General features: G+C 41.0%; 1 protein-coding gene across 1 annotated transcript in view; it reads left to right on the forward strand.

Annotated features, from left to right (window-relative positions):
- The window catches only part of LOC112262974 (multivesicular body subunit 12B), a 35,133-nt gene extending 18,750 nt beyond the window's left edge, over positions 1 to 16,383 (forward strand). The window contains exons 7-10 of the mRNA XM_024438891.2: positions 696 to 784; positions 11,466 to 11,521; positions 11,951 to 12,010; positions 15,411 to 16,383. Coding sequence (XP_024294659.1) covers positions 696 to 784; positions 11,466 to 11,521; positions 11,951 to 12,010; positions 15,411 to 15,479 — 274 coding nt within the window. The 3' untranslated portion in view covers positions 15,480 to 16,383. The remainder of the gene's footprint in view (positions 1 to 695; positions 785 to 11,465; positions 11,522 to 11,950; positions 12,011 to 15,410) is intronic.
- Positions 16,384 to 25,722: the final 9,339 nt, after the last annotated feature.

Here is a 25,722-nt window from a genome sequence, read left to right on the forward strand (position 1 = left end):
TCCCATATTACATGAACACCTTGCTCAGCATTACACAACATTTGGACACACTGTAGCCTATCGCTATATCAGAGTTCTGGAGGAACTCATTTTAACTTCAATACATGTTCAGAAGCACATTATGCAGCACTCTTGAAGCTGAGAAATAATTTGCGCTTGCTGTGGATTTATCGATCAGTAGGGCTTAGTCACAGGGTGTAATTCATGATAGCTTGATTGATGAGGATTGCAATCTTATACGGTTTGTTAGCTCCAACTGCCCATGAAGTGCATTGCATGCTGTTTCTTTTGTAATGCAAGCCTGTAGTATGGTAAAACAGACTTCCCATGAGTCATATCATTTATATTCCTTTAGCACTAACCAGGCCCTAATCCCAGACCCAAACCATGAAAGACCTACTAAAGCCCCCTGGGCAGCTCACGTACAGGTTGGCTTTTATTTCATGTCTCCATATCCAGACCCTTTTCTGTCAGGTGTGTCTCGTCCTGATCAACGCGCTGTCTGACTTGAAGAGGGTGGGGGTGTCGTCATGGGGATGATGGGGTTAGAATCGGAAGATCCTGCCCCAGTGAACCCCTTTTCCTCCCGACACTGAATCCACGCCTTGGCGTTCTTCTCCATATCTCAGAGAACATGTCACCTTCAATGTTGTGGTACACTTGTCTGACGTGACATGGTGCTTTGTCTCCTCCAGGCAAATACCTGCAGCGCTCCCCACCAGCCCCTACAGGAGGAGCACAAGCAGGCCTGACTCAGAGAGCTCCAGTCTCTATACCATATCAGGTAAACTGTATCTTTACTGCACCAAACTCAACTACACATAGGGAGTCTCACTGTGTATGTATGGTATGGTATGGTAAGGCGTCTTGCAAATCATCGGAACTGTATAAATCAGTTTAGCTATAAATCAGTTTAGCTCTCTCACTGTGCCCCAACCTGACCCCAGTGAGCTGACTTAAATTCCTATCACTTCTATTCATTGCAGAATCAAGGTTTTTTAATATTTCTAGCCATATGTTGTTATAAAAGTGTTTAATCTCCACCAACGTGTAGATTGCTCCTTTGGTAATTGATCTATGCACACATTTCATGTCTTTTATCACAGACGTGTAAAGAGCTGTGCTTATCTGTAAGAATGAACACTGCTTCCCAGAGGAGCTCAGCATTACACTCAAGAGAACGTTTAACAGCTGTCAAATATGATTCATCACATGCCACGCTCACATTTACCCGCAGTTTTCTGCTGTAGGAGAAATGCAAACTGAATGCTCTTTTAGTAATAATAGAGTGGAAAGTGGAATGAAATTGATCTGGACTGGAACTTAGTTTAAACTTGGCTTAGTCTATGGAGTCAGAACTTGCTGAAACACCGTAGTGTGGGGTGGTGCTTCTCCAGACGAGGAGTGTGGAGAGTAGAGCAGGCAGGTTTTATCCAGCTGGAGAGAGACACCATGTGGTGAGGATTCCTCTTGTTCCACAGTGGCGAGATAGCGGGGCTGTGGCATGCACTTATCATCCCAGTTATCCCTGTCACACACTGACCGTGTCCTTACAAGTTTTTGAAGATAGTCAAGTCTACCAGTCCACTATTATATGATCTCACACAAAGTTCATAACATATAATTACTGTTTTAGGGATCATTGTTGTTCTATGTTATTTAGAATGATAACATTTCTATTTGTAATACCTATCTACAGTACCTGCTACCTACATTGGTCTGGTCTGTAGCCTTCCGTGTGTTATACCTCTGTTAGGACAGTATTTGAGTGACAATAAGAACCATAGTGATTCAGTACACTGCCAGCAATCATCATTTATCAATAGAGGCTGTGCTCTATAATCATATGAATGTCGTTTGTGTCTGCTCTTTTATCACCATGTCACAAATCCTCCAGCCCTGCTCTCTCTTTGAATCACTTTGTGGGGTTTGAAGAGAGGAGTTCATCTTCCCAGTCATACTGTACAAAGACTTTCTCTTTCAGCTTCATTTGTCTTGAAAAGAGAGCCTTCCAGCCACACATTTAGATTGTGAGAGGCAGTATCTTTCCTCCTTCGTTAACAGTGTGACGACCTGCAGACCAAGTGTGGGGTCGGAGCAGACGACAGGTTTGTGTTAATTGTGAGCTGCGCGGTGTGTGTGGTGTGTTGACAGCTGGCCAGGTTCACGTTGGTCTAAAACCATGTGCGCTCTGTCAGGGTTGTACAGGCGCCTTCTTTAGGATTGATGAATTGCCTGCTTTCTTGATTAAACCCTCCGTCACTTCCCAACAAAACAAAAACCCAACGCAAAAAAAAGAATGAGAGGGGAGGAGAGGCAACATGTCTGGGAAATCTGTCATCTTCAGTCACTTTATGTGGAGATGTGATGTGCAGGCGCTTTGACATTTATAACCAGATTATTAAAAACTAATTCATATAGATTTTTCAAGCTTCTCTCACTTGACAGTTCAAGCTCATTTTGACAGAGATGAAGTTTTCACAACAGCCCCAACCTTTTGTTTATTTCACCTGTATCTCTTTGATCCAAGGCAAGTTTCTTTGCCAATTATTTCCTATACTTTTGACAGGGGAGCAAGTTATTCCTGGTGCATGTAATTATAATGAAATGTGCATTTATGAAATGTATTGGATTGTAACAAAATGCATCTTCAAAGGTATTTAGCCTTCAAACTCAACTCTGGACCTCGAAGCCAGTTCCATTGCATTTTGTTTCATTGTTCCCCTCTAATCAGGGACTGATTTAGACCTGGGACACCTGGTGTGTGCAATTAATTATCAGGTAGAACAGAAAACCAGCAGGCCCCGGACCTCGTAGTGTAAGAGTTGAATACCCCTGGTATATAGTATTCTATTAATTTACATAATTAGAAGTACTGTTTTCGTTCCCTTTACTTCACTATTTAGCATAAAAAGATGGTTGTTTTGAATGGAGTTGATATACTATTTGCTTTATTTTGTATCCATTGAACAGCATGTCATATTTAGCAGACATCCTAGTGATAAAAAGTAATACATGAACATATCTATTGCATTAATCAAAAAATCCTGACATTGGCCCAGATCTAATGTAATATGGAGTGCAATTATTTCCCAATCCATTAAAAGAAGTTCAATTAACAGACGGGAGACAGTTCATCCATTGGAAGAGAAAGAAAAAAGGAAGATTCAAAATTAACTTGGGTTTGCAAAATACCATGGCAGAAGGATGACAATGATTTTTGATTTTCCGGAACGATATTAGAATCCTTATTAAACTTTGTGCATCTGGAAAATGCAATGGGGCTTTCCAATTAAAGCGCCACTTTACGCTGTTTAATAATACCCTCATAATATTTTAGCTTATGAAATGACAGGTGAGTTGGTGTATGAATAAAACATAAAGCCCCGTAATAAGAGACAGAAAAAAAAGGAGACAGTTGTTGGGGGGCTTTTAAATGCTCGACGTAATTTGCATATATTAATCTCCTCTTTTCAGCCTTATCAAGCATTCCACTGTATTTGAAGTTAAAATAGTCGTGACAGGCAGGGGTCTACGCTTCGTTTTTCCAAGGATTTATTACTTGTATAATTCCGGATCTTTAATAAGCCAATATGACTGATCCTATGGGTTTTGTGGAATTCAGTTAATTGTTCCAGATGGTGCTCACTGATTATACAAAATTACTTTCTTTCTCCTCTTTTTCTCCAACTACACCATTTTTTTGATTGACTAACATTGAGAAAAAAGATTATTTTTGGCCCAGCACTTTCATTAAGAGGCTTCTCATAAGGTTTCAAACAAAAGTTCCATCTTATCTCTCTCTGTGGTGCTGGGCTTGCAGACTAGCCTCTGCAGAGGGAGGAGTTCAGCTCTGCTAATCTCCAACTGTAATCTCAACACACTATGATGTATCTCCACAGCCTCTGCACCAGTGTGGTTATATTTTATAATAACAACATTCTTTAGGCTGAGGGATTAAAAAACAACCTCCGCCTAGTGACACAAATGTCATCGGCATGTTTTTATTATTCAATGGCCTTGTGGCACCTCTGGTGGGTCATTAAAACACTAACCAGAGTGGTGTTTTCCTCTCCTGTAAGGCATCCATCCAAAGGATCCTGGATCAAGTAAATTGAGCCAAATGAATCTTGCATGGATATTTAATGGGGGGAGGTATTGGGCAGATTTACGGCTGTGTTTTAATTTAGATGGTACAAGATTTAAAGTATGCAATTCCTGTACGATAAAACAATTCTAAATGTCTGAAACAAAGCCAAAGGGTTCGGCTTGCATCAAGACATGAAAAACTGTGAAGTTTCTTCTCTAAAAAACCATTAATGATTTATTCTTATGGTCAGTGTGGAGAGAGAAGCAAGAGAGTGCTTAAGCATGCTTACGCACACAGTGAACATCCCCAAAAGATGGTGATCATTTTACCATTTTGGTTATCAGTATCTTGAATATTACAACTATTTTCTTTTGTCAACACATTTTACCTAGATAGTTAATACAAATGGTTTCTGTTTTGATAATCTGCTAATTTCAAAAGGCCATAAATTGAAGCATATTGAAATATATTTACAAACAAAATATATGAATGCAATCTTTCAGAACCCCATTAATAAGTGACTTTGAATAGCTTTGCATTTGCAGACCGGACTGGACTCACATCCCTCATTGCTCTCTATTCTTCCCTGGAATAAAAGCAGGGCTCCATTATTCTCAGTGGCCAGACATGGAGACCATCAATGGATGGCCTGTCACAGCTCCCTCATTCCCTCCATGTACAGCAGGGTTTGTTATCACACATCTAATTAGAACTTGGTAAAAAATATTTCCCCCAAATCCAGTCATTAAATATAGTTTAAGGAGATTTATGGACAAATATGCCTTAAAGATCTTTTAATGGCTCTGCTGACTTGTTAAGTTTGTAATTAATGATCTCATAATACATACCGTAGTGTGATGTAAAAAGCACATTGAGATTCTGGAAATGAAGTAGTTTTGGAAAAGGGCATCTGGGGCTCCCAGAAGCTATATTAAATAGTTCTGCTCAGACTGGTTCTCTAAGAGGACCTATGAAGTATGCTTTAGAAATGTTAAAACAATCACCCTTTTTACAAAGATGGAGTCATTATGTTTGTGAGCATAGCAAAGAGCCTGATTAAGAAATTGTTCCCATATGATTGGATGAAAATCAGTAAGTCTCTTTTTAGGTGAACCATACACTCACTTATTGTAACATTTCAACTGAATCAATTGTTTTGTCTCTCCAACTTGAAACACTATAGGCCTACTCACCCACATACAGTTTACTGACCTACAGTCTTAGAAAAAAGGGTTCTAAAAAGGGATCTTCAGCTGTCCCCATAAGAGAACCATTTTTGGTTCCAGGTAGAACTCTTTTTGGTTCCAGGTAGAACCATTTTTGGTTCCAGGTAGAACTCTTTTTGGTTCCAGGTAGAACCCTTTTTGGTTCTAGGTAGAACTTTTTTTGGTTCCGGGTATAATCATTTTGAGTTCCATATAGATCCCTCTGTGGAAAAGGATTCTACATGGAACCAAAAGGGGTTCTTCAAAGGGTTCTCCTATGGGGACAGCTGTAGAACACTTTTAGGTTCTAGACATCACCTTTTTTTCTAAGGGTGTACACGTTGATGTGTACAAACATGCCTCAATGTGTCAACCTATCCGAAAGGCCTTAACTAATAACCGTTGCTTGTTTCACCAGGAGAGTAATGGTGTGTTTATTAGCATAATTAATGACAAATGGCGTCGCGGCATTGGTGGATTGGTTTAGGCGGATGATGAATTGGTTGAGGCCCAGCTTAGTGGCTGCCAAGGAAGCCTCTCTGGCTGTCATCCCTCCTGCTTCCGCCCTGGCACAGCTCATTACTCACCATGTGAGGTGCCACTTTACATTGCCTGGTACTGTGAGCATCGAAAACTTAATAACGCCACCCACAACCTCGCAGGACTTGCTGCTCTGCCCACAGTCCAGAGGGCAAGGAGCTCAGAGAGTGCTAGGAGCTGGGGGGAGCAGGGCAGCATGGCGACCATCCCTTACCATAGTGTACAGCTGCTTTGATCACAACGGATCACACGTCACTCTCTGATCCTCTTCAGAAGGCACATGGCCATGTGACACTCTCACCAGTATTCTGGAGTGTTCCTAGTTAGTTTTTTTGGGCTCACCACATCCCTTGCATCATTACAGGTTAGTTTGCCCACAGAACCGCTAATTAAGAGGGGATTTGTGTAATTGTGCCTTCTGCTGTGTCCCATCCTGCGCATGCAATTTACTGTCAGCCCTCTGCCAGATTTAACACTTGTCCAGAGAGGCGTACCCCATTCATACACAGATTCTGCTGCACATTTACCAGCAACCACAGCTGGGGCTCAATGTTGGTGCCACTGTTAAGTCTTTAAAGACAATGTACTGCTTATCAAGTTCTGATGTTTATTCAATTCCCAGACTTGTGCTAAGTGATCATCGTGGTTAGCCTACCTACATTGGAGTTTTGAAACTTTGAAAGGGATGTTTGAGTATGTTTACTTTGCAATTACAGAGCACAATACAAATAGCATAATCTTTCTTTAACTAGGCAAGTCAGTTAAGAAGAAATTCTTAGCACAATATGTAGCACAATACAAATAGCATAATCTTTCTTTAACTAGGCAAGTCAGTTAAGAAGAAATTCTTAGCACAATATGTAGCACAATTCAAATAGCATGTAGCACAATGCAAATAGCATGTAGCACAATGCAAATAGCATGTAGCACAATACAATAGCATGTAGCACAATACAAATAGCATGTAGCACAATACAAATAGCATGTAGCACAATACAAATAGCATGTAGCACAATACAAATAGCATGTAGCACAATACAGATAGTATGTAGCACAATACAAATAGCATTTTACAAATAGAATGTGCGACCAGATAAGTTCTCTATGGATGATTGATCATTATGCTATAGCCGCCCTTTTATAGAATTGTAGGTGTCTGTTGTATCATCATATGCATTTAATGTCCCTAACAGAGAGACAAAAATATGGGCCCTCAAATAGAAGAAATGATGTGAAATTAGACTGTGGAGCTCCAAATATCCACTGTTGTGCCGTAGTGTTTGTGGCCAATTCACTGTAGGTGTGCCCACTTTCTGGAAGACTGATGGACCAGCGCCCGACTGGGACTGCCTCCTGGCTCCCAACCCAGAACTGGATTTCAAGGGCTGCTTGTCACACAGATGGAAAAAATAACTCTACTCCCTCCTTGCTAAATACTCCTCCGCTTTCCCTCCTCTCTTTCTCTGTGTAAACCTGGGTGTTTAGCAGCCCCACTACTACCCCTGAGGAGTCTACAGAGACACCCATATAATCCACCGGTACAAATGATTAGCTGCACTGAGAATCATGCCCTCCAAGCTATCTGGGACTAGTAGTGTGTCTTAAAACCATTTAAATCACACTTTTCAGTATAGGTGTTGGCATTTTACAATTGTCTCCATTTCATAAATATTGTTTTGGTGTCTATTTTTGGTGACTGCATCAATCTAACTAGGGTTACCGTGCTGAATTAGTAAATGAGTTAGTTATTTATTAGTAAAATGAACCTGTTGTAAAATATATCCTGAATATCATATGAATAACGTCTCAATTGTAATGCTTGTGAAAAAGGATATGAATAAAGATAATATATTCAGTTGTCATCCCCAGCAACCATTTTTTCATTTGCTGTAATCATTAAAAGTAACACTTTTTTGCTTTTCTATGGGACATTTTCAGAATCTTCATAGGTCCCCCCCCAAACTCCCATTCTGTCTGGAGGAATTTAAAAAAAGATAGGGGGAAAAGAATGGAAATCATAGAGCCACAGTCATTAAAATAATCTGAAAATAGCAACGCGCGATCATCTGTTCTCATAGCACGGGTCAGGAGCTCTGACACCTCCTGTCAGGGTAGGGGGCAATTTGTATTCTCTCTCATTAGGCAATTTGACTAATGACCTGCCGCGGCTGCAGAGCTACTGAGGGACCCTGTGCCTCGTGCCCTCTCTCCTACAGCAGCCTGAGAAAACAGCCTCTATTGGAATGGCACAGATGGTATGCCCGGGCGACAAAATAAACTACAATCTGTCTCAGAGATGCTGTCAGGACTGGCCACTATTTCTCATGTCAGTGTCTAGTCGGGGTGAGGGCTGTGAATGGGCAGAAGAGGTCCTCCTCTTCTTGATCTATGTGGATCCAAACTCCGTTTACCTTAAATGAGGCAGATACACTGGCAAGGAACCTAGAATAAAGTATTTGGAGTTGGACACTGGTGTGGTTGTGCACAAAGTTTCTATTGTAAAAATATATATATATAGTAGATGCATCAATCCTCAAGGCGCAATAAACAGTTAATATCATGTCTTTACAGGGAAGTGCTTAGATGGAAACTGGAAACTCCCGTAATAACTTTTCAAAACTGAGTCTGTGATAGATTTTGGCCAACGGGAACTGTTCACTCTGGTTCTTTTTTTATCTTCAGATTTCTCATACTCGGCTCCCGCTGTCCCCTCACTGTATCTCAGTAGAAGTACCACAGTCTTAGTCACAGTAACCCAAACATTACTGATTGATATGGCCACTTTAAAAATAGAGAGGCATGTAAGACTGTATTAGAGTAAATATTCAGTACTTTCCCAGCTGATCCTGGAGTCAGTTTGATTCACCTGAGTAATTATACTGGACACAGATCAGTGCAGGTATGTTGAATTAGTGAAGCATGAAAGAAAAGTTATTTAACATTCTTTCATTGTTAATTAAGAGTTGTGGTTCAGGTAATGGGAGGTATGCTCGATCACCCACACAGTCCTCAATCAGTCAATGTCTGAGCATAACCCTGTATACGTGTGTGTGTGTGTGTGTGTGTGTGTGTGTGTGTGTGTGTGTGTGTGTGTGTGTGTGTGTGTGTGTGTGTGTGTGTGTGTGTGTGTGTGTGTGTGTGTGTGTGTGTGCGTGCGCGTGTGTGTGCGTGTGTCTGTGTGCATGTGTCTGTGTGCGTTATAGTCCTGTGTACGGGTCATAGCGGGACTGAAGCTGTAGTCCACAGTGACAGCGCGTCCAACTACAGAACTGTGAGGGATTGTTGCTCTGCGCAGCAGACGAGGGAGCCCATCCCGTCCTGAAACAGCCATTCATCTGCGCCCAGGGGCTGGAGATGACAATGCAGCCATTCCTCATCTCACCTGATAGAGCCATTAATAAGCCAGTGATCCACTCTGGGCCCGTGCTGACTCCGTTCTTTACACTACCATCAGTCAGGCCACAGGGCCCTTACTCGCTAACACCACCATCATCATCATTGTTGTTATCGTCATGATCACCATCATAACCATCATCATATTCATTAGGGAGTCATAATTAGAGCACATGTATGGACTCTGATTTGATAGAATATGTCATCATACCAAATACACAATCACTCTACAACGCGCACATTTTTACTACACCATTTACACACATATAGATTGGACCACATGACCAATGGTCAAATATTTGTTTTCCTCACAGAAATTGCTGGAACTTGATTCATTGCTCAGACAGACTCTAGCCCTGGCCATTTGAGTAGGTAGTGAATGCTTTAGACTGGGAGTGTTTCAACCAGGAGATTGGACTAACATTACTTCAGCACTTTCCACTACTGTATGTACGTGTGCCTGGTAAAGTAGCAATTTCTCGCCCAGTAAAATCGGCTCCAAGTTCCTCCGTTGGTCTGGGTGTGAGATGGACCCTCCAGTATGGATGGTGGGGGGATACTAAGTGAGATCTGATTTAAAATGTAATCCTTGAACAACAAAGAAGCACCCCAGCCTTCAGCTCTAGATTAATCTGTCTGTTACACACAGATCCATCAACAGGGTGCAATCTGCACTTCCCATTGCTGGGTATTGATTCTAATATATTCCCCCGCCCGCCTACCTCTTTGCTCCCGGTGACACAGTAGCACATGTTTATTCACTTGTTTTTATGGGCTTAAACAAGCCATCATATCCACCCAATCACCCAGCCCTGCTGCTGCAGATAGCCCTTCAGCTAGCACTGCTGCTAAATAGTCCTCCTCTGAGCGGGTTGAAGCACACATGCCAGAGCTGGCTTTCTGAATGGCTTTGGGGTGATGGTAAATGGAGGCCAAAGGCTATTCTCTCATCCTCCCTAACTCATAGTGTAGATTTACAGTAGTGGTTTGTAATGGTGATGGTGGGTTTTAGGTAGGGGTGATATTCAATGTATTTCCCTCAGAGCTCTGTAGTCATTACATTATGTGAGGTCACGGGTAGATTACAAAGACCTCATTGTAGCAGTAAAAATCACATTTATGGGTGGAAAGTACAGTATAATGGATCCCTACTGTTGAGGTACACAAAAAGGCAGTCATAAGTGTCAGAATGAAGGAACGTTCAAATGCCATTGTTTGAAATACTGTTATTAAGTTATATTCTCCACAGACTAATATCAGATCCAAAACAGTGACTCATGAAAAGCATTTGGTTACATTTATTTCTGAGTTCCTTTTCCTGTGCCAGCAGGCTGATGGACTATGGGTAAAATAACACCAGTTGGAAGGTTGGCCCTTCAGAGAGAGAGAGAGAGAGAGAGGGGGGAGCTAGAAGTTGTGTGCTTCGTGATTTGGTGTAGCCGAGCAGCGGCAGTTAGTCACCACCTCTCGTCTGGAAAGGAACGAGAGCCTTTGTGTCCCCTGTCACCCTGCGTTAATTTGGGCCCTAATGTATTTTATAAACAAAGGGCTGCTCTCTAGCCTGACAGTAGTGACACTCTGATTCCTTTGCAGGCTGCGTACAGTATGGGGTTGCACCATTAATAATCAACTGGCAGCCATCACACCATTTTAACCATGATCATTATGATAAAGGGCATACACTTAATTACAGGCCTGCTTAATTATAGCTCTGTTGAAGCTCGTTTGTTTGGTCAAATGCTAATTACACTACCACGCTCTTGGCAAGTCCTCATTTCAATCCACTTTTTGCCTGCCAAACACTGTGGCTTATTTTCATGCAAATCAGTATCCGGTGAATGTTTTGTCTCACTTCTTTCCCCCTTTCTTGTGCGAGTGTCTTTGTTTTGGAGTGGAACATCTCTCCGACAAGACAGAATCAGGAATAATCAAGAGTAATTAAAGAGGAGTCGGGCTGGCGAGGGTTTTGGGGGAAGGAGGGAAGGGGGTGGGTGGAGGTACTCAAGTACAGTGGAGAATAAAAAACCTTTCATCTTCAAGCTATTGAGGAAGGGTTGGGTGGGAGGGGGGTTGAGGGAGGCTGGTCTTCAATTCTTTCTTTTTTTTTACACTTAGCCAGGATGAGATACTCAGTATGAAGATTATGGAATGATTGGTTTTGTATGAAATGTATGAAACGTGTTGTCATGTTTTTATTCTTTAATGTTTCCACTCAACATTTTATTTTCTCTTTTCAGCAATGGATGATGTGCCCTTCACAATCTCTGAGAAATTTCCAAGAACCCCTGAAGAAGTGAGTGTTTCCACAATGCTTTTGAATTATGCCAACTAAAAAGCCTTTTTCTTTTCATCGCCTCTAATTTGTTAAATTGTGAGGTACAAAGTGCTCTCTACACGTAGCTTTTATCCATCTACTTTTCAATTGAGGACATACTGTATGTAGCCTGTATTCTTCCTTCTCCAGGATCTGATCCCCAGTCAGTTCTACACAGCTTCCTGCACTCTCCTCTCTTCTCTTCCAGTGTAGACTGAGTGATGAATGCATGCAGCCAGACAGAGCTGGCTCAATGCAGTCCATTTGGCTGGCTGGCGGCGGCTGTCACTATATCACCTTTTGTATTGAAACAGAGAGGGAGAGGATTAAAGATTTTAAGCATGCTTACTTAGCCATGTGCCTAACGCCGTGTTTCTTGTTTTCTTCTCTCTCTGCTTTTGATTTCAGATGCAGCAAGTCAATTTAATGGGCATTACGATCAAATCCTTGGCAGAGATCGAGGAGGAAGTGAGTAGGGGCTGCAACGCTCGGCTGCCACTGACACCGTTGGCCCAGAATGCAAAGCAAACATTCTTGGGGGTTGTAATTAAGTGTCTGAGACGGGCAAGGCCCTTTTGGCTCCACTAAACCCAGATTGAATTAAAGCCCGCCCAGACTGGGCCTGGTCAGCCACTCTCTCTGAGAACTGACTAGTCTCACTTTGTCCTGCACAAAAACCCTCTGGATTCCATTTGGTGTTCTTTTCTTTTTTTGGTGGTCTTCTCACTATTGAAACTGATTGCCAGTATGATGCACATACTGCATGTGTTTGGTTTCAATTAGCCTTACTTGATCTTTCTTACCCAATGAGACAGCCAGCATACAGACAGTAGAGATACACGTTCATGCAGAGTAAATGAAAAGAATACAGACAGTGTATTATTACAGAGCAACTAGCTACCCTACAGGCATTCCTGGTAAGAAAAAAAATGAGAAAAGTGTGTGTGTGTGTGTGTGTGCATGATATGTTCTTGTGCTTGTGTGAGTGTGAGTGTGCATGTGTGAGTGTTCTCACACAGTTATTGTGTGTGCATGAAGGAGAGTGAACCCCTCCCCCTCTCTCTCATTAGCACGATATCTGGGTATCAGAACTGCCAGGAAGTGACAGACCACTGTAAAAGAACAGGTGCTGTTGGGTTTGAGATGTGTTACAGAGCAAACACTCCCTCATCAAACTGGGTGTCTGTTCTGCTCCCTGGCTCTGTATACTGTCACATAGTATAGAAATCACACAGTCGCCATCTTGTCATCTGGTCTCTGAGAATGGAGCTCATTGTCATTGTCAGCTCAGGTACTAATATTATGTGTGTGTGTGTGTGTGTGTGTGTGTGTGTGTGTGTGTGTGTGTGTGTGTGTGTGTGTGTGTGTGTGTGTGTGTGTGTGTGTGTGTGTGTGTGTGTGTGTGTGTGTGTGTGTGTGTGTGTGTGTGGCCACTGCGGTCTGCTGATGGAGACAGCCTGGCAGCTCGTCCCGTAGGCTAGCTCTCCTCTCCTCTCAGTTAGTGTGATTAGCAGCAGGACACATGGCGAGCTGAGCCGTGGAGGGGAAGGGAAGAGCGCTAGGAATCATTAATTACCGCAGCGGTAGCTGGAACTGATGAAGTAAATGTGAGATAGTGTAACACGCAGGATTTAGTGAAGTGGACGACAGCACAAGATTAATGGTGGGGCCAGGCTGATGGGGATGAAGTCACAGCTTAGCTTGATAATTAGTTTCCAAGAGGAAACATCCCTCACCATTGTGTTATTTTTACTTCTCTCCTCTCGCATTATTATCCCACTACAATATCTCTAGAGATGGGAAATGAATATCGTATTTTAGTTTGATATTACACATGTCAAATATATATTCAGGGCTTTTGGAGTGCTTATTTTTTTTGTAAAAAATAAAAAATAATTTAATTTTGGGCTCTAAAATGTAGATACTGGTTTTCTGTTCTAGTTTGAAGGTTGAAGCCAAAATATGTAGTCACTGAGCACCCCCTAGTTACTAGTTAGTAACACCTGCTCATATATGTGCAGATATTTACAGTTATCAAAAGCTAAGCAGTATTTGTAATATGCACTAGATCTTTTTTTTCAGTGTATCAAATCCAATACCACTATGAATAAATAGTGCAGTATTTAGTGCAGCCTTTAAAATATGCAGTCACACAAACAGGCCGTTCTTGTTCATGGTGAGTGGTGTTCAGTTGTCCAGCAGAGGTCACTGTCAGAGTACACTGGAGGAGTTCATTTTCTCTCTTCAGGGCAAAGAAAGATTATTATTGTAAAGGACATTCTAACTGACTGATACATTTTTTTAAAGACATACATAAAAGAGAGGTGGTATTTGACATGTGCACGTGTAATTGAGGAAAACTGTTGTAATCATATACAGTGTTACAGATAAGAACGCTTCCTAACAGGCATCACTTAAGCCATACTTCTCAGATGATGTTGGTTCCAGCAATTAGGCATTCTTTTCATTTCCCAAATGATTCGCAAAACTTGTGGAGATTATAATTGCTTTTATCCACGCATATCTAATTTGTATCTTTTTAAGTGTTAATTAGTAAGCGATTTGAGCTGACGTCTTTATGTACTTTGCACTGCTAGAAAATGTTTGTTTTTGGCGGCTGGCTAATGATTTTCAGAGTTAGCTTGTGAGAGTGTGTCTGTTAGTGTGGATGTCTTTTCATATGTGTGTTTGAATCTGACAGACATTTTCATTTGCACCTATGGACGTGTGTGTGTTTCAGCAGTAAACTGTGTGTGTGACTGGGTGCATGTAGTGTGTAAGAGACAGAGAGAGACAGACAGAGAGAGAAGGAGAGAAGAGAGAGGAGAGAAAAGAGAGAGAGAGCTCCAAATAGAGGTGGAATTAATGAAGACAACATGTCACAAATTTTTAGCAGTGGAGCAGGGACAGGAAATGAAGCTCTGTTCATCTGGGTGATTGCCGCCCATGTTCTTGTGTGTCACTGTCCTGTCAGCCCGCGTGTAAAAGTGGCAGACAGTGATACATGCTCTCCCTGATAACACCCCATTCCCCCATCCATCATCCACACACAGGCTCACACTTACATATATTTGTTTATTTATTTTGCCAGGTGTCGTGGCTGAATTTCATTATAACTAACCGTCTTGTGGCATGTGACTCGTAACTTATAGTTTCCTGAAAGACAGAGGGGTGTTGGTTGGAGATCCCCAATAAATCCATTGTGCTTAGTTGGGATCTTTGAGTATAGATATAAAAATGCATTTGATGATCTTGCAGCATCACCTAGTGCAGTGATTCAGTATTGCAGATCAGAGTGTATTGAAGTGATGAGTTGGTATGTGCTTGCTTGTTTTAGTAAAATTGCAATAGTAAAAGTTGATACGTGGTACTACTCTTTCAACAATGACTTGAAATATATTTTGACCACAACATCACAATTGATTACTGGAGGTTTTTTTTCTCCAAATATATTCTAAACTGATTTGAATTGCTCTCCTTCAATGCAATGTATTTTTTTATATTTGTTTGTGACCAAAGGATATATTATTTTATCCACTGAGAAAGCCAAGAGGAACTGTGCATTAGATGCATGTATGTGGGAGATGGATGGTGTGAAGAAAATTCATAAACACTGTGGTTTTATAAATGTATTATACATTCTCAATTTATTCCACAAGGGGACAGTATTTGCACACATTTCTCCTTTCAGCTTTCTTCATACACAAACCCATACCCGGCTTGTAATCTTGAAGGCATAATGATCTGCTACTGAAAGAGCTACTTGTACAAACCTCAATGCTGTTGGTGAAGAAGTGTTTTCATATACAAACCGTTTGTACAGGATATACTGTATTTTAAATCCCTTTCTACTTCTATCCTGTGGCAGTATGAGTACAACTTCAGCACGGAGCACAGCATCGGCACTTCCCTGCCTCCCAGGCCCACCCAGAGCTAGTACTGAGAGAGCCTTTGAGTGAGGAACGCTCTAGAGGAACAGGGACAGAGAAAACGACTACAGCACCTTCACGAATGGACCTTCCACAACCTTCCACAGCACCTTCCACAACAACGAAGCACTTACTGGAATGATGTCTCTGATGTCCAGTTTAGAGTCCACATTCACAGTGGTCCCTCATATCAGAAGTCAACAGGTTTCTAATCTATCTCAAATTAACGGCTAACAGAAATCTCACAAACAGGATGTGAAGTTAGTAACATAAAATTCCAAGTATCATAATATTGGAGGTAACTATTCTCAATGTTGTTAAATGTGCATTTGTAATCTCTCCATAGCTCTGTATGTTTCAGAGTTATGGTCAAATGTTTGTATTTGTTATCATAACAATACTGTGCAAACTCCGCTTAACGCTCATTTAATTGTTTGTGCTCACTTATTGCTTGCGTGACCAAATGACCTCATATGTTGTAAAGCTATCAGAAAATGTATTTTTAATTCTGTAGCACATCTCCAAATACGTTGATACCTTTTCCAGTTTTTATTTAGGAAAATATTTCATGTTGAGTTAGTACAGGGTCTCCCAAAACTCTGTCCAGGGGACCCCAAGGGGTGCACGTTTTGGTTTTTACCGTCGGACTACACAGCTGATTCAAATAATCAACTAATCATCAAGCTTTGATCATTTTAATTAGTTGTGTAGTGTTAGTGTTTCCCAGCACGTTTTGGTTTTTACCCTAAGGGGTCCTGGGAAACACTAAGTTTAGTACAATCAAATAGGCTATACACATGTTAAATTGATATGATTGTTGAATTGTTTTAAATCTATTGTTATTGAGTATATTATTATATTATTCAGTTATGTAATGTATAAGAATGAATAAACACCTTATAAATCTCATGACCACTGAATCTCATGTCTCCCTTTTGGTTGTCAGAGTAACATGTAGGATTGAGGCTGTGTAGCAGTGACTGAGACTTCAGAGAATAAATGGGAGGCTGCCTCACTGCTCTGCTCTGCTCCCACTGACAGACAGACAGATCCAGTCAAGTAGTCAGTTCTCCTTGAAGGTGTATGAGGAACACTTGTTTCAGCAAGCACACACATCCATCACATAGTCAGTTCATCATGAGCACTTTGCAGTAAGAATGAGCAAAGCTTCATGACACCAGTGCTACCACTTCAGAGCCCCCCCCCCACACATTCCAGACCCTATTATAATATGTTATCAAAAATATGCCCCCCCCCCATAACATGTTCTGTCTCTTTACATTAATGTAATTTAACAACTACTGAAATGTGTCATTCTGTAGAAATTGAGACATCAGAATCTATTTGCTAATCTCTGCAGATTTAATTAGTTTCTGAAATTACATGAATCTAATGACTTGCTTCTTTAATTAGACTTGCTTGTTACCTTTATGAATTTATGATTTCTGTGTAAGCAGTGTTAATATAATTTCTACCTAAACTCCTAATGGATTTGAGTATTCCCAGGTGTTTAGCGGTGTGTGCAACAGATGACAATCCTCTGTGTTGTGGCTGTCTGTCTCCTGTTCGGCGGTTTGAACCTGACCAATAAGAGGTGACTCAGGAACACTCTGCTGAGAACCGTTGTTACATCTTGTGGTTGTTGTTGTTCATGAAGGTGACACCCATCGCCCCACATCAGTGAAGCCCTAAAGTACACTGACAGCCCGAGACAGAACCTTCACGCACCTCCCCAATGAACTACACACAACTACACTTCATGCACACTCATATGTTTTACTCCAGAAGTAAGCAGGGGGTAATGCCACCACATTGCTCTCTTCACAGTTTGAGAAGCTCTCTATACAGTTTGGGAGAAGGCAGGATGAGCACTGTTATGTGACAATGGAGCAGCGGTAATGATAAGGATATGTGCTCCCTTATAAAGGTTTGCTATAAAGCCTGCCATGGTATCTGTTGTATCATACCCTGGTCAGCATTAAACCCATTTTAACCTGATCCATCAGGTTAAAACCCAGATTTTGGCAAACAACATGACTGTGGACACGTGACTGTGGACTTTTTTCTTGACACCTTTAAAAGAAGCCTATTGTTCTCTAATTGTTCATGGATGGAAAGGTAATAATTGTAACATAGATCTAAGCAGACCAGAATAGAAACACAGCAGGTCATATGTGATATTTCCTGCTGAATTTGTACCCTTAGACTGTGGTTGCCCATGTCACTTGGGCAATTCTGTGGGGGCGTATTGCTGGTGAGCTTGGGAGTGTGGCTGGCCTAGCCCAGCAGATTGCCTCAGAATGGGCCCTCCATCAGAACCGCAGCTCCTTCAAAAGCCATGCCCAGCGCCCTTTCAAAAAGCTGCCTCATATGGTTTTACTTTTCGCTCGGCTCCACTTTATCATATTGAAAAATAATAATGATATGCAGAAACCACACTGTAAAATCAAAAAGGAATAGGCCTTCATTTTGTCCCTGTTTTGTGTAAACTTATGCTGTAATTAAAAGGGTAGAGGCTTGCACATGTGTCTTTAGTGGAGAGGTTTTGGGTTGTTGTGTATTTAAGCACATTTAAGCATATATTGTGGATCTATTTAAAGGCATCTCTTTGTAACTCCCCTGCTATGCCTGTCACTGCTATATACCACAGTTGTCATGGTGATATCTTCTTTTCAGCTACAATACATGTGAGATTTGACTGATTAAACTAAACTCTGGATCAGCACTTCAAAGCTCCGCCCTCTGAGAGTCAGGCCAGATGCACCATAGTCATTTTTAACCTCACACCCAAGACTTTGGCACGGAACAGTGTGTAAGCTAGTAGACAGAGGTGGATCTGCCAGTTGGAAATTGGAAAAGGAAGTCTGTATTTATGAGGTGGTTTGAGGGGCTGTGTTAAGACTGGCTTAGCCTCTCGCTCTCCCTCTGACAAGCCTGCTTCCCCTGTGCTGCGGTGACCAGGGAGAGGGAAGTCAAGAGAGTGACGGTGTGAGGCTTGTCAGGGGCGATCAGCCCTATAGAACCAGTGCAGGCAGGCAGGTGGCTAGGCATTCAGGTCTCCTGTGATACAGCAGCCCATTGATAAACTCCACCCCCAAAGTGAACAGAAGCATAGGGAGCCATTAATCCCAGAGCATGTGGGGCTGTTTTTATATTTGATGTGCTGCAGAGAATATGTCCGTCCCACTGGAGGAACATGTAGCAACGGCATACACACAACTTCCACCAAAACACCACAAACCTGATTATAGCAACGGCACACACAAACACCCAACACACCCATCCTACACTCACAGACAAAAGAGTATGGTTAGGGTACAGTATTGTTCCCAGGTGTACAAAAAGATCAAAATACACAGGGGTGCCTTCAGGGGTACACATAAAATCTCACATTGTACTGTCCGGTACCTTTTAGGGTATATGTGCGGATAATATAGTACAATGGTACATTTCTGTACCCAATATTTTGAATATAAAAGGTACAAGCATCACGCGCTCTTAAAAACCACACCCATTTTTACAGTGGCTTGCGAAAGTATTCACCCCCCTTGGCATTTTTCCTATTTTGTTGCCTTACAACCTGGAATGAAAATATATATATTTTTGGAGGGGGGGGGGGTGTTTCATTTGATTTACACAACATGCCTACCACTTTGAAAATGCAAAATAATTTTTTTGGTGAAACAAACAAGAAATAAGACAAAAAAATGAAAACTTGAGCATGCATAACTATTCATCCCCCCCAAAGTCAATACTTTGGGGAGTCACCTTTTGCATAAATTACAGCTGCAAGTCTGTTTTTATAAGTTTGGCACATCTAGCCACTGGGATTTTTGCCCATTCTTCAAGGCAAACTGCTCCAGCTCCTTCAAGTCGGATGTGTTCCGCTGGTGTACAGCAATCTTTAAGTCATACCACAGATTCTCAATTGGATCGAGGTCTGGGCTTTGACTAGGCCATTCCAAGACATTTAAATGCTTTCCCTTAAACCACTCGAGTGTTGCTTTAGCAGTATGCTTACGGTTATTGTCCTGCTGGAAGGTGAACCTACGTCTCAGCCTCAAATCTTGGGAAGACTGAAACAGGTTTCCCTCAAGAATTTCCCTGTATTTAGTGCCATCCATCATTCCTTCAATTCTGACCAGTTTCCTAGTCCCTGCCGATGATAAACATCCCCACATCATGATGCTGCCACCACCATGCTTCACTGTGGGGATGGTGTTCTCCAGGTGATGGGAGGTGTTGGGTTTGCGCCAGACATAGCGTTTTTCTTGATGACCAAAAAGCTAAATTATTGTCTCATCTGACCAGAGTACCTTCTTCCATATGTTTGAGGAGTCTCCCACACGCCTTTTGGTGAACACCAAACATGTTTGCTTATTTTTTTCCTTAAGCAATGACTTTTTCTCTGTCCACTCTTCTGTAAAGCCCAAGTCTGTGGAGTGTATGGCTTAAAGTGGTCCTATGGACACATACTCCAATCTCCGCTGTGGAGCTTTGCAACACCTTCAGGGTTATCTTTGGTCTCTTTGTTGCCTCTCTGATTAATGCCCTCCTTGACTGTTCCATGAGTTTTGGTGGGCGGCCCTCTTTTGGCAGGTTTGTTGTGGTGCTATATTCTTTCCATTTTTAATAATGGATTTAATGGTGCTCTGTGGCATGTTCAAAGTTCTTTTTTTTTTATACCCCAACCTTGATCTGTACTTCTCCACAACTTTGTCCCTGACCTGTTTGGCGAGCTCCTTGGTCTTCATGGTTCCACTGGCTTGGTGGTGCACCTTGCTTAGCGGTGGTACAGAGTCTGGGGCCTTTCAGAACGAGTGTATATATACTGAGATCATGTGACACTTAGATTGCACACAGGTGGACTTTATTTAACTAATTATGTGACTTCTGAAGGTAATTGGTTGCACCAGAACTTATTTAGGGGCTTCATACCAAAGGTGGTGAATACATACGCACGCACCTCTTTTCAGTCTTTTTTTTTTTTCACTTCTCCAATTTGGACTATTTTATGTATGTCCATTACATGAAATCCAAATTAAAATCCATTTAAATTACAGGTTGTAATGCAACAAACCAGGAAAAACGCCAAGGGGGGTGAATACTTTGCAAGGCACTGTATATTTCCCATCATGCTCTATTGCAGGTTGATTTTTAGAATTGTTTGTTTCAATATGTGTGTTTTTGCCTGCACATTGATTGGTTGATTGATCTTATGCCACACAAAGATAAATAACTTACATATTTCTAAACTAATCCAATCTGTTAGTAGTTGGACTTATTGCACCCTTTACTGAGGTGGTTGTTCCCGTTTAGATGGATTATACATTTTCCCTACATTGGCAATCATTCTAAATGCAGGTTGTTTGCACTGGTGTAAAGCACTTAATTAAAAATACTTGAAAGTACTACTTAAGTAGTCTTTAGGGGTATCTTTACTTTACTATTTATATTTTTGAAAACTTTTACTTTCCTATAGAAAAGTATGTACTTTTTACTCTGAAACCCAAAAGTACTCATTACATTTTGAATGCTTAGCATGACAGGAAAATGGTCTAATTCACACACTTATCAAGATAACATCCCTGGTCATCCCAAACTGCCTCTGATCTGGCGGACTCACTAAACACACGCTTCATTTGTAAATGATGTCTGAATGTTGGAGCGCACCCCTGGCTATCCAGAAATAAAAATAAAATGGTTTTCGTAATATATGGAATTTGAAATGATTTATACTTTTACTTTTGATACTTAAGTATATTTAAAACCAAACTTTTAGGATTTTACTCAAGTAGTATTTTACTCAGTGACTTTCACTTTTACTTGAGTCATTTTCTATTAACGTATCTTTACTTTTATTCAAGGTTGACAATTAGTAGCTTTTTCCACCACTGGTTGACTGTGATTAAAAGTTTACATTTTTGGATATCCTAACAGGAATTACATATCACTTTGTAAACCAGCATAATGTGACCTGCAAGCCAGAGGTTTCAGGCCATTGTGTTGGGTTAAAACTGGGCTGTCAAAATATAGCCTTATGATATACAGTATGTAATGAATTGTGATAAAGCATTTCATATCAATGATCAAACATTCACTTAGACACTCACTTGGTGAAGGATACAGGACTGAAAGCCATTGAATGCAACAACCATCTCTCTGTCACTAGCAAACAAAGTCATGGGTGGTACTGGTAACTATAAAATTCACCTGAAAGGCTCCCTGGGAAAATATGCAAATAAGGCTTTATACCCAACAGTGTTAAAACAACACCCAAAACCTTTTTATAGGTACATTTTTGCCACTTTAAAGGAACAACGAGCATTGTCACTGTTATCGTACCCTAAAAATGTTTTTTATATTTATTTTCCAAAGGTACACTTTAGTACCTGTACTATCTTGTCCCCTAAGGCTAGATATGAATAAACAAGAAGTTTAGCTTTGTTTTTTTATCATACTGTAGCTTTACACGTGTTCTATGAACTACTATGTCAGGTTAACAACACAGATATTCTGCTTTACCTGCAGCCACACTCGACACTGTAGTTTATTTTAATGGCCTTAGAGCTGTGTACCTGGATAGGGCCATCCATGGTAGAGGGAGGTGGTATTGCACTAACTGGTACTTTAGGACTGGTTGAAGTCGACCTTGAGGCCTCTAGTCTCTTTGTTGTTTTGTGAGTGTCGTCAGGTAGTGGAATGTTCCACTGAGCCTTTTAGAGGGGAGCTTGAACGTGTGGTCCTCCCTGCACCTCTACCTTAACAAGCCCCAACAGGACTCAGGGGGAGAGGGATATCAAAACCATCTTGGCCAAGTGCAGTGAGTGCTGTGGTGCAATGAGTGATCTCACAGAAGAGAGCAGGGCCTATCCTCGACCCCCACAGCTCTCCTCACTTCTCTGCCACGGCATCTGGGCCGTGTGAGCCACATTATTGTAATTGAGCAAGGATGGAGCTGGGTGTGATGTGATCTCTCTCTCTCTCATATTTCTCCATATGTGAGATGACCAGTCAGTATTTTTTTCCCTCCTGGGAGAGTAGGTCTACAACACAAAGTGCCTGTAACACAGAGATCAATTAACTCCTTTCAAGTGAGATCAAAGGGCCAATGTGCTGTGTCCAGACCTCAGCAGAACCTGCAGCCTCATTAAGCCCTTCTGATTGGACGCATGAAGGGAGTTTGCTGCCATGTGTCTCATATGTGTGAGTTAGTCATAAACAAGGGTGATGTGATTGCCTAGGACAGATGTTTGCAAACAAACCAACTTGGCAATGACATTTTTTATATTTCAGATTATTTACATTTTTTGTCCAATTTTGCTTTGTCCACAAATACCAGTATAGGCAAATTCAGCAACCTTACTTGGGTATGAGTTAACAGAATATTAACTTTCAAAAGTTAGATTTTCACTGGACAGTTACTGTCGCTACTAGCCCTTCCCTGCAGTCGAATTACCAATGTGCCCTCTAGTGGCCACATGGGTGGAATGTTATTCATATTTTTTTTAAATGTCATAATTAATAAACACATAATCATTTTTTACGCCCAAAATTCGGTGTTTCTATAGCAAATGGTTTTGTTTTATTTTAGTCTCCTGTGATGTATTTAAAGTGTAATATTTGGATGCAAACTCAAAACGTAATACATTTCAACTCTATGTCATGGTACAGGTATTTTGTTTTTTTAAGCCCATGTGTCTGATGTGTATACTTTTGTTTCAAAGTAGATTTGTTTAAAACTACCAATTTTCACTGTGTGACCCTGATTTAACCCACTGCACTAAAAATAATGCCACCACATTGTATAACAAACAGGAAGGGGATGGATGGGTGGTAGAGCTGGAGGTGGTGTGATACAACAAGCTGATCATCCATGGGCAGGGCCGTGCACAGAATTAATATCTCGAAATTCACAAAATTCCAAATGCCCCCGTAGCGATAACATTGTTGAGCATGGGTTTATTTATTGCTGCAACAACATACTCACTGATCATCACAAATTAAAATCTAAAATTTCAATGTACAATTCCCTACTGAAGATGCAGCTACTCCTCTCTATGGACCCGATTCCGACGTGGGGAATTATGCCATTCTTACTCACAAACTTTTCTACGCACTTTTCAGTATTATGGGATTATAACGATGACAGACCTACTTGAGTTTGTATTTTGAATTTTGTGGTGGCAGGTTGAGATCTGTGGTTGCAAGTAGTAATTTTATTTTGAAAGCTTGTATCATGATGTATGAAAAATGTAACATGTTACTTGACATTTTAATTTATTTTAATTTATTTTCAGAATGATTACAAATCCATTTACAAGTATGAATGATTCTGCTGTGAATAAAAAATACACTTGCCGTTTTTAAATCTACACACACTCGGAGTTCTGTCACTGTTGTCACCTTAAAAATGAGATTTGTAAGCTTGTACAAAGCTGTGTATGTTTGTAGAAAGAGATTTCCAAGTAGAAATCTGATTTGCACTCTGTGGGCAGGACATTTTACTCCTGACCAATCAGTTCCCCAAAACCACAACCGTCGAACCATTGACTGGATTGTTCCTTGAATCAAATCTCAGGAAGTAGCTCCCCACATGAGCAAGATAGGATGAGGTAAATGAAAAGAAAATAATGTCCTTGAAAGTAATTGTCTCTGATCTGTATTCATCAATTTTTTGTGTGTGAAAAGGCATGACAGTAGTTTGCTCATCATGTGAAACATAATGGTACATTTCAGACGAACTCCAGACCAGTCAGTGCATTGACAGCCGCTATTGCGTTAGCTAACTGGCCTCTGACATTCATCCTAGCTTTACTAACAACTAGCTAGCTTTATCAGGCAGCTTTAGAAGTGAGGGGAAAACGAATATATGTGACCCGATTCAGGAAACTGGCCGTATGTCGAAAGTCACAACTTCACAGGAGAGCCCGTTTGAACGTCTGCATTTAAAAAAAAATCTAAATGAGCTTTTTGGCAGAAATGCCTTCTCGAACAGGTAAACTTTCATGTGCCTTAATAACAAACTTTTATGCCATCTGTAAATACGAATGAAGCTGTTCATTTACGAGCCTAGTTGGTTTATCCAAAGAAAAAGTCAGGAACCTTCCCGCTAGCCATGATTGGCTGAGATAATGAGTGGGCTGAACATGCCAAGAGATGAGTTTCAGATTGGTCTGCAACCTTCACTTCCCGATCACAGGCCACCCCAAGTTTGCTCCCGACTGGTGCTTCAGCCTCATCAAGCAGCGCTTCAAAAAGACCAGAGTGAACACTTTGTCTTAGATTGCTGGTGCTGTGAAGGACAGCACTGTGACAGGGGTTAACATCCCACAGCTGGTTAGTACCTTTCCACATCTGGATGTGGCTGGGGGTTATAGCATTTCTTTCACATGATCCATCAATTGAGACAAATGTGTCTCGGTCAGCGTCATCTAATATTTATTAAATATTTTTATCTGGACACTTTCTGTTTACCTGGAATTGCTCCTTATTGTAGGCTACTAACAATTCTAGTCTTAATCTTTACTACACTACTCACTGTTTAGCACATTATCTCACATGTGAATCCTTAAAGAGATGGGTGGGGCTGGCTTAAGACGGTGTGAACAATGCTGAATGGGTGTAGACAAAGGAGAGCTCTCCAGTAGGTGCCAAAATAATAAAAGGCCCTTTTCTCAAAAGTGAGTTTACAAGTTTATCAACTTTCAAAGCAGAATTACTTTCTCATTGTTCCTCAAAAATGTAGTGTGTGATATACCATTTTGCAGCTCTGAGTCTCTACTTTATCCAATGTAAAAAATAAAAATAGTTTTTTTTTGCTACATAACACCGATTTGGGCCGATCAGTCACATATTTGCTAGTTAGTTAACCACCTGATTAATGAAGTTGGTTATAAATCTCATGGACTAGCTAGCTAACTCTCACCATCGTCACTGCTGTGTAGCTAATGTTAGCTAGGTTTCTAGAAAAAAATATAGACATATTTGAAGCTATTTTAAAGACTTCTTACTGACTTTTGAAAACCTGTCAAACTACTTCGTTCCACTGTTTATTGATTAATTGGTGACTGAAAAAGTTGTCAAGAAAAATGCCCCTCCAAATTTCACTGCAAATAGACTATTAGGCTGGTTGGGTATCATTTGGCTGATGTGCACATTTACATGAGTGTTTAATTAGCCTTGTTAGCCAAGTTACTGACTGACTAGTATTATTGTTGTTCAGGTTTTTGTTGTATTTCAGGTGGAGAG

The sequence above is a fragment of the Oncorhynchus tshawytscha genome, linkage group LG12 (assembly GCF_018296145.1).
Source record: "Oncorhynchus tshawytscha isolate Ot180627B linkage group LG12, Otsh_v2.0, whole genome shotgun sequence".
NCBI lineage: Eukaryota > Metazoa > Chordata > Actinopteri > Salmoniformes > Salmonidae > Oncorhynchus > Oncorhynchus tshawytscha.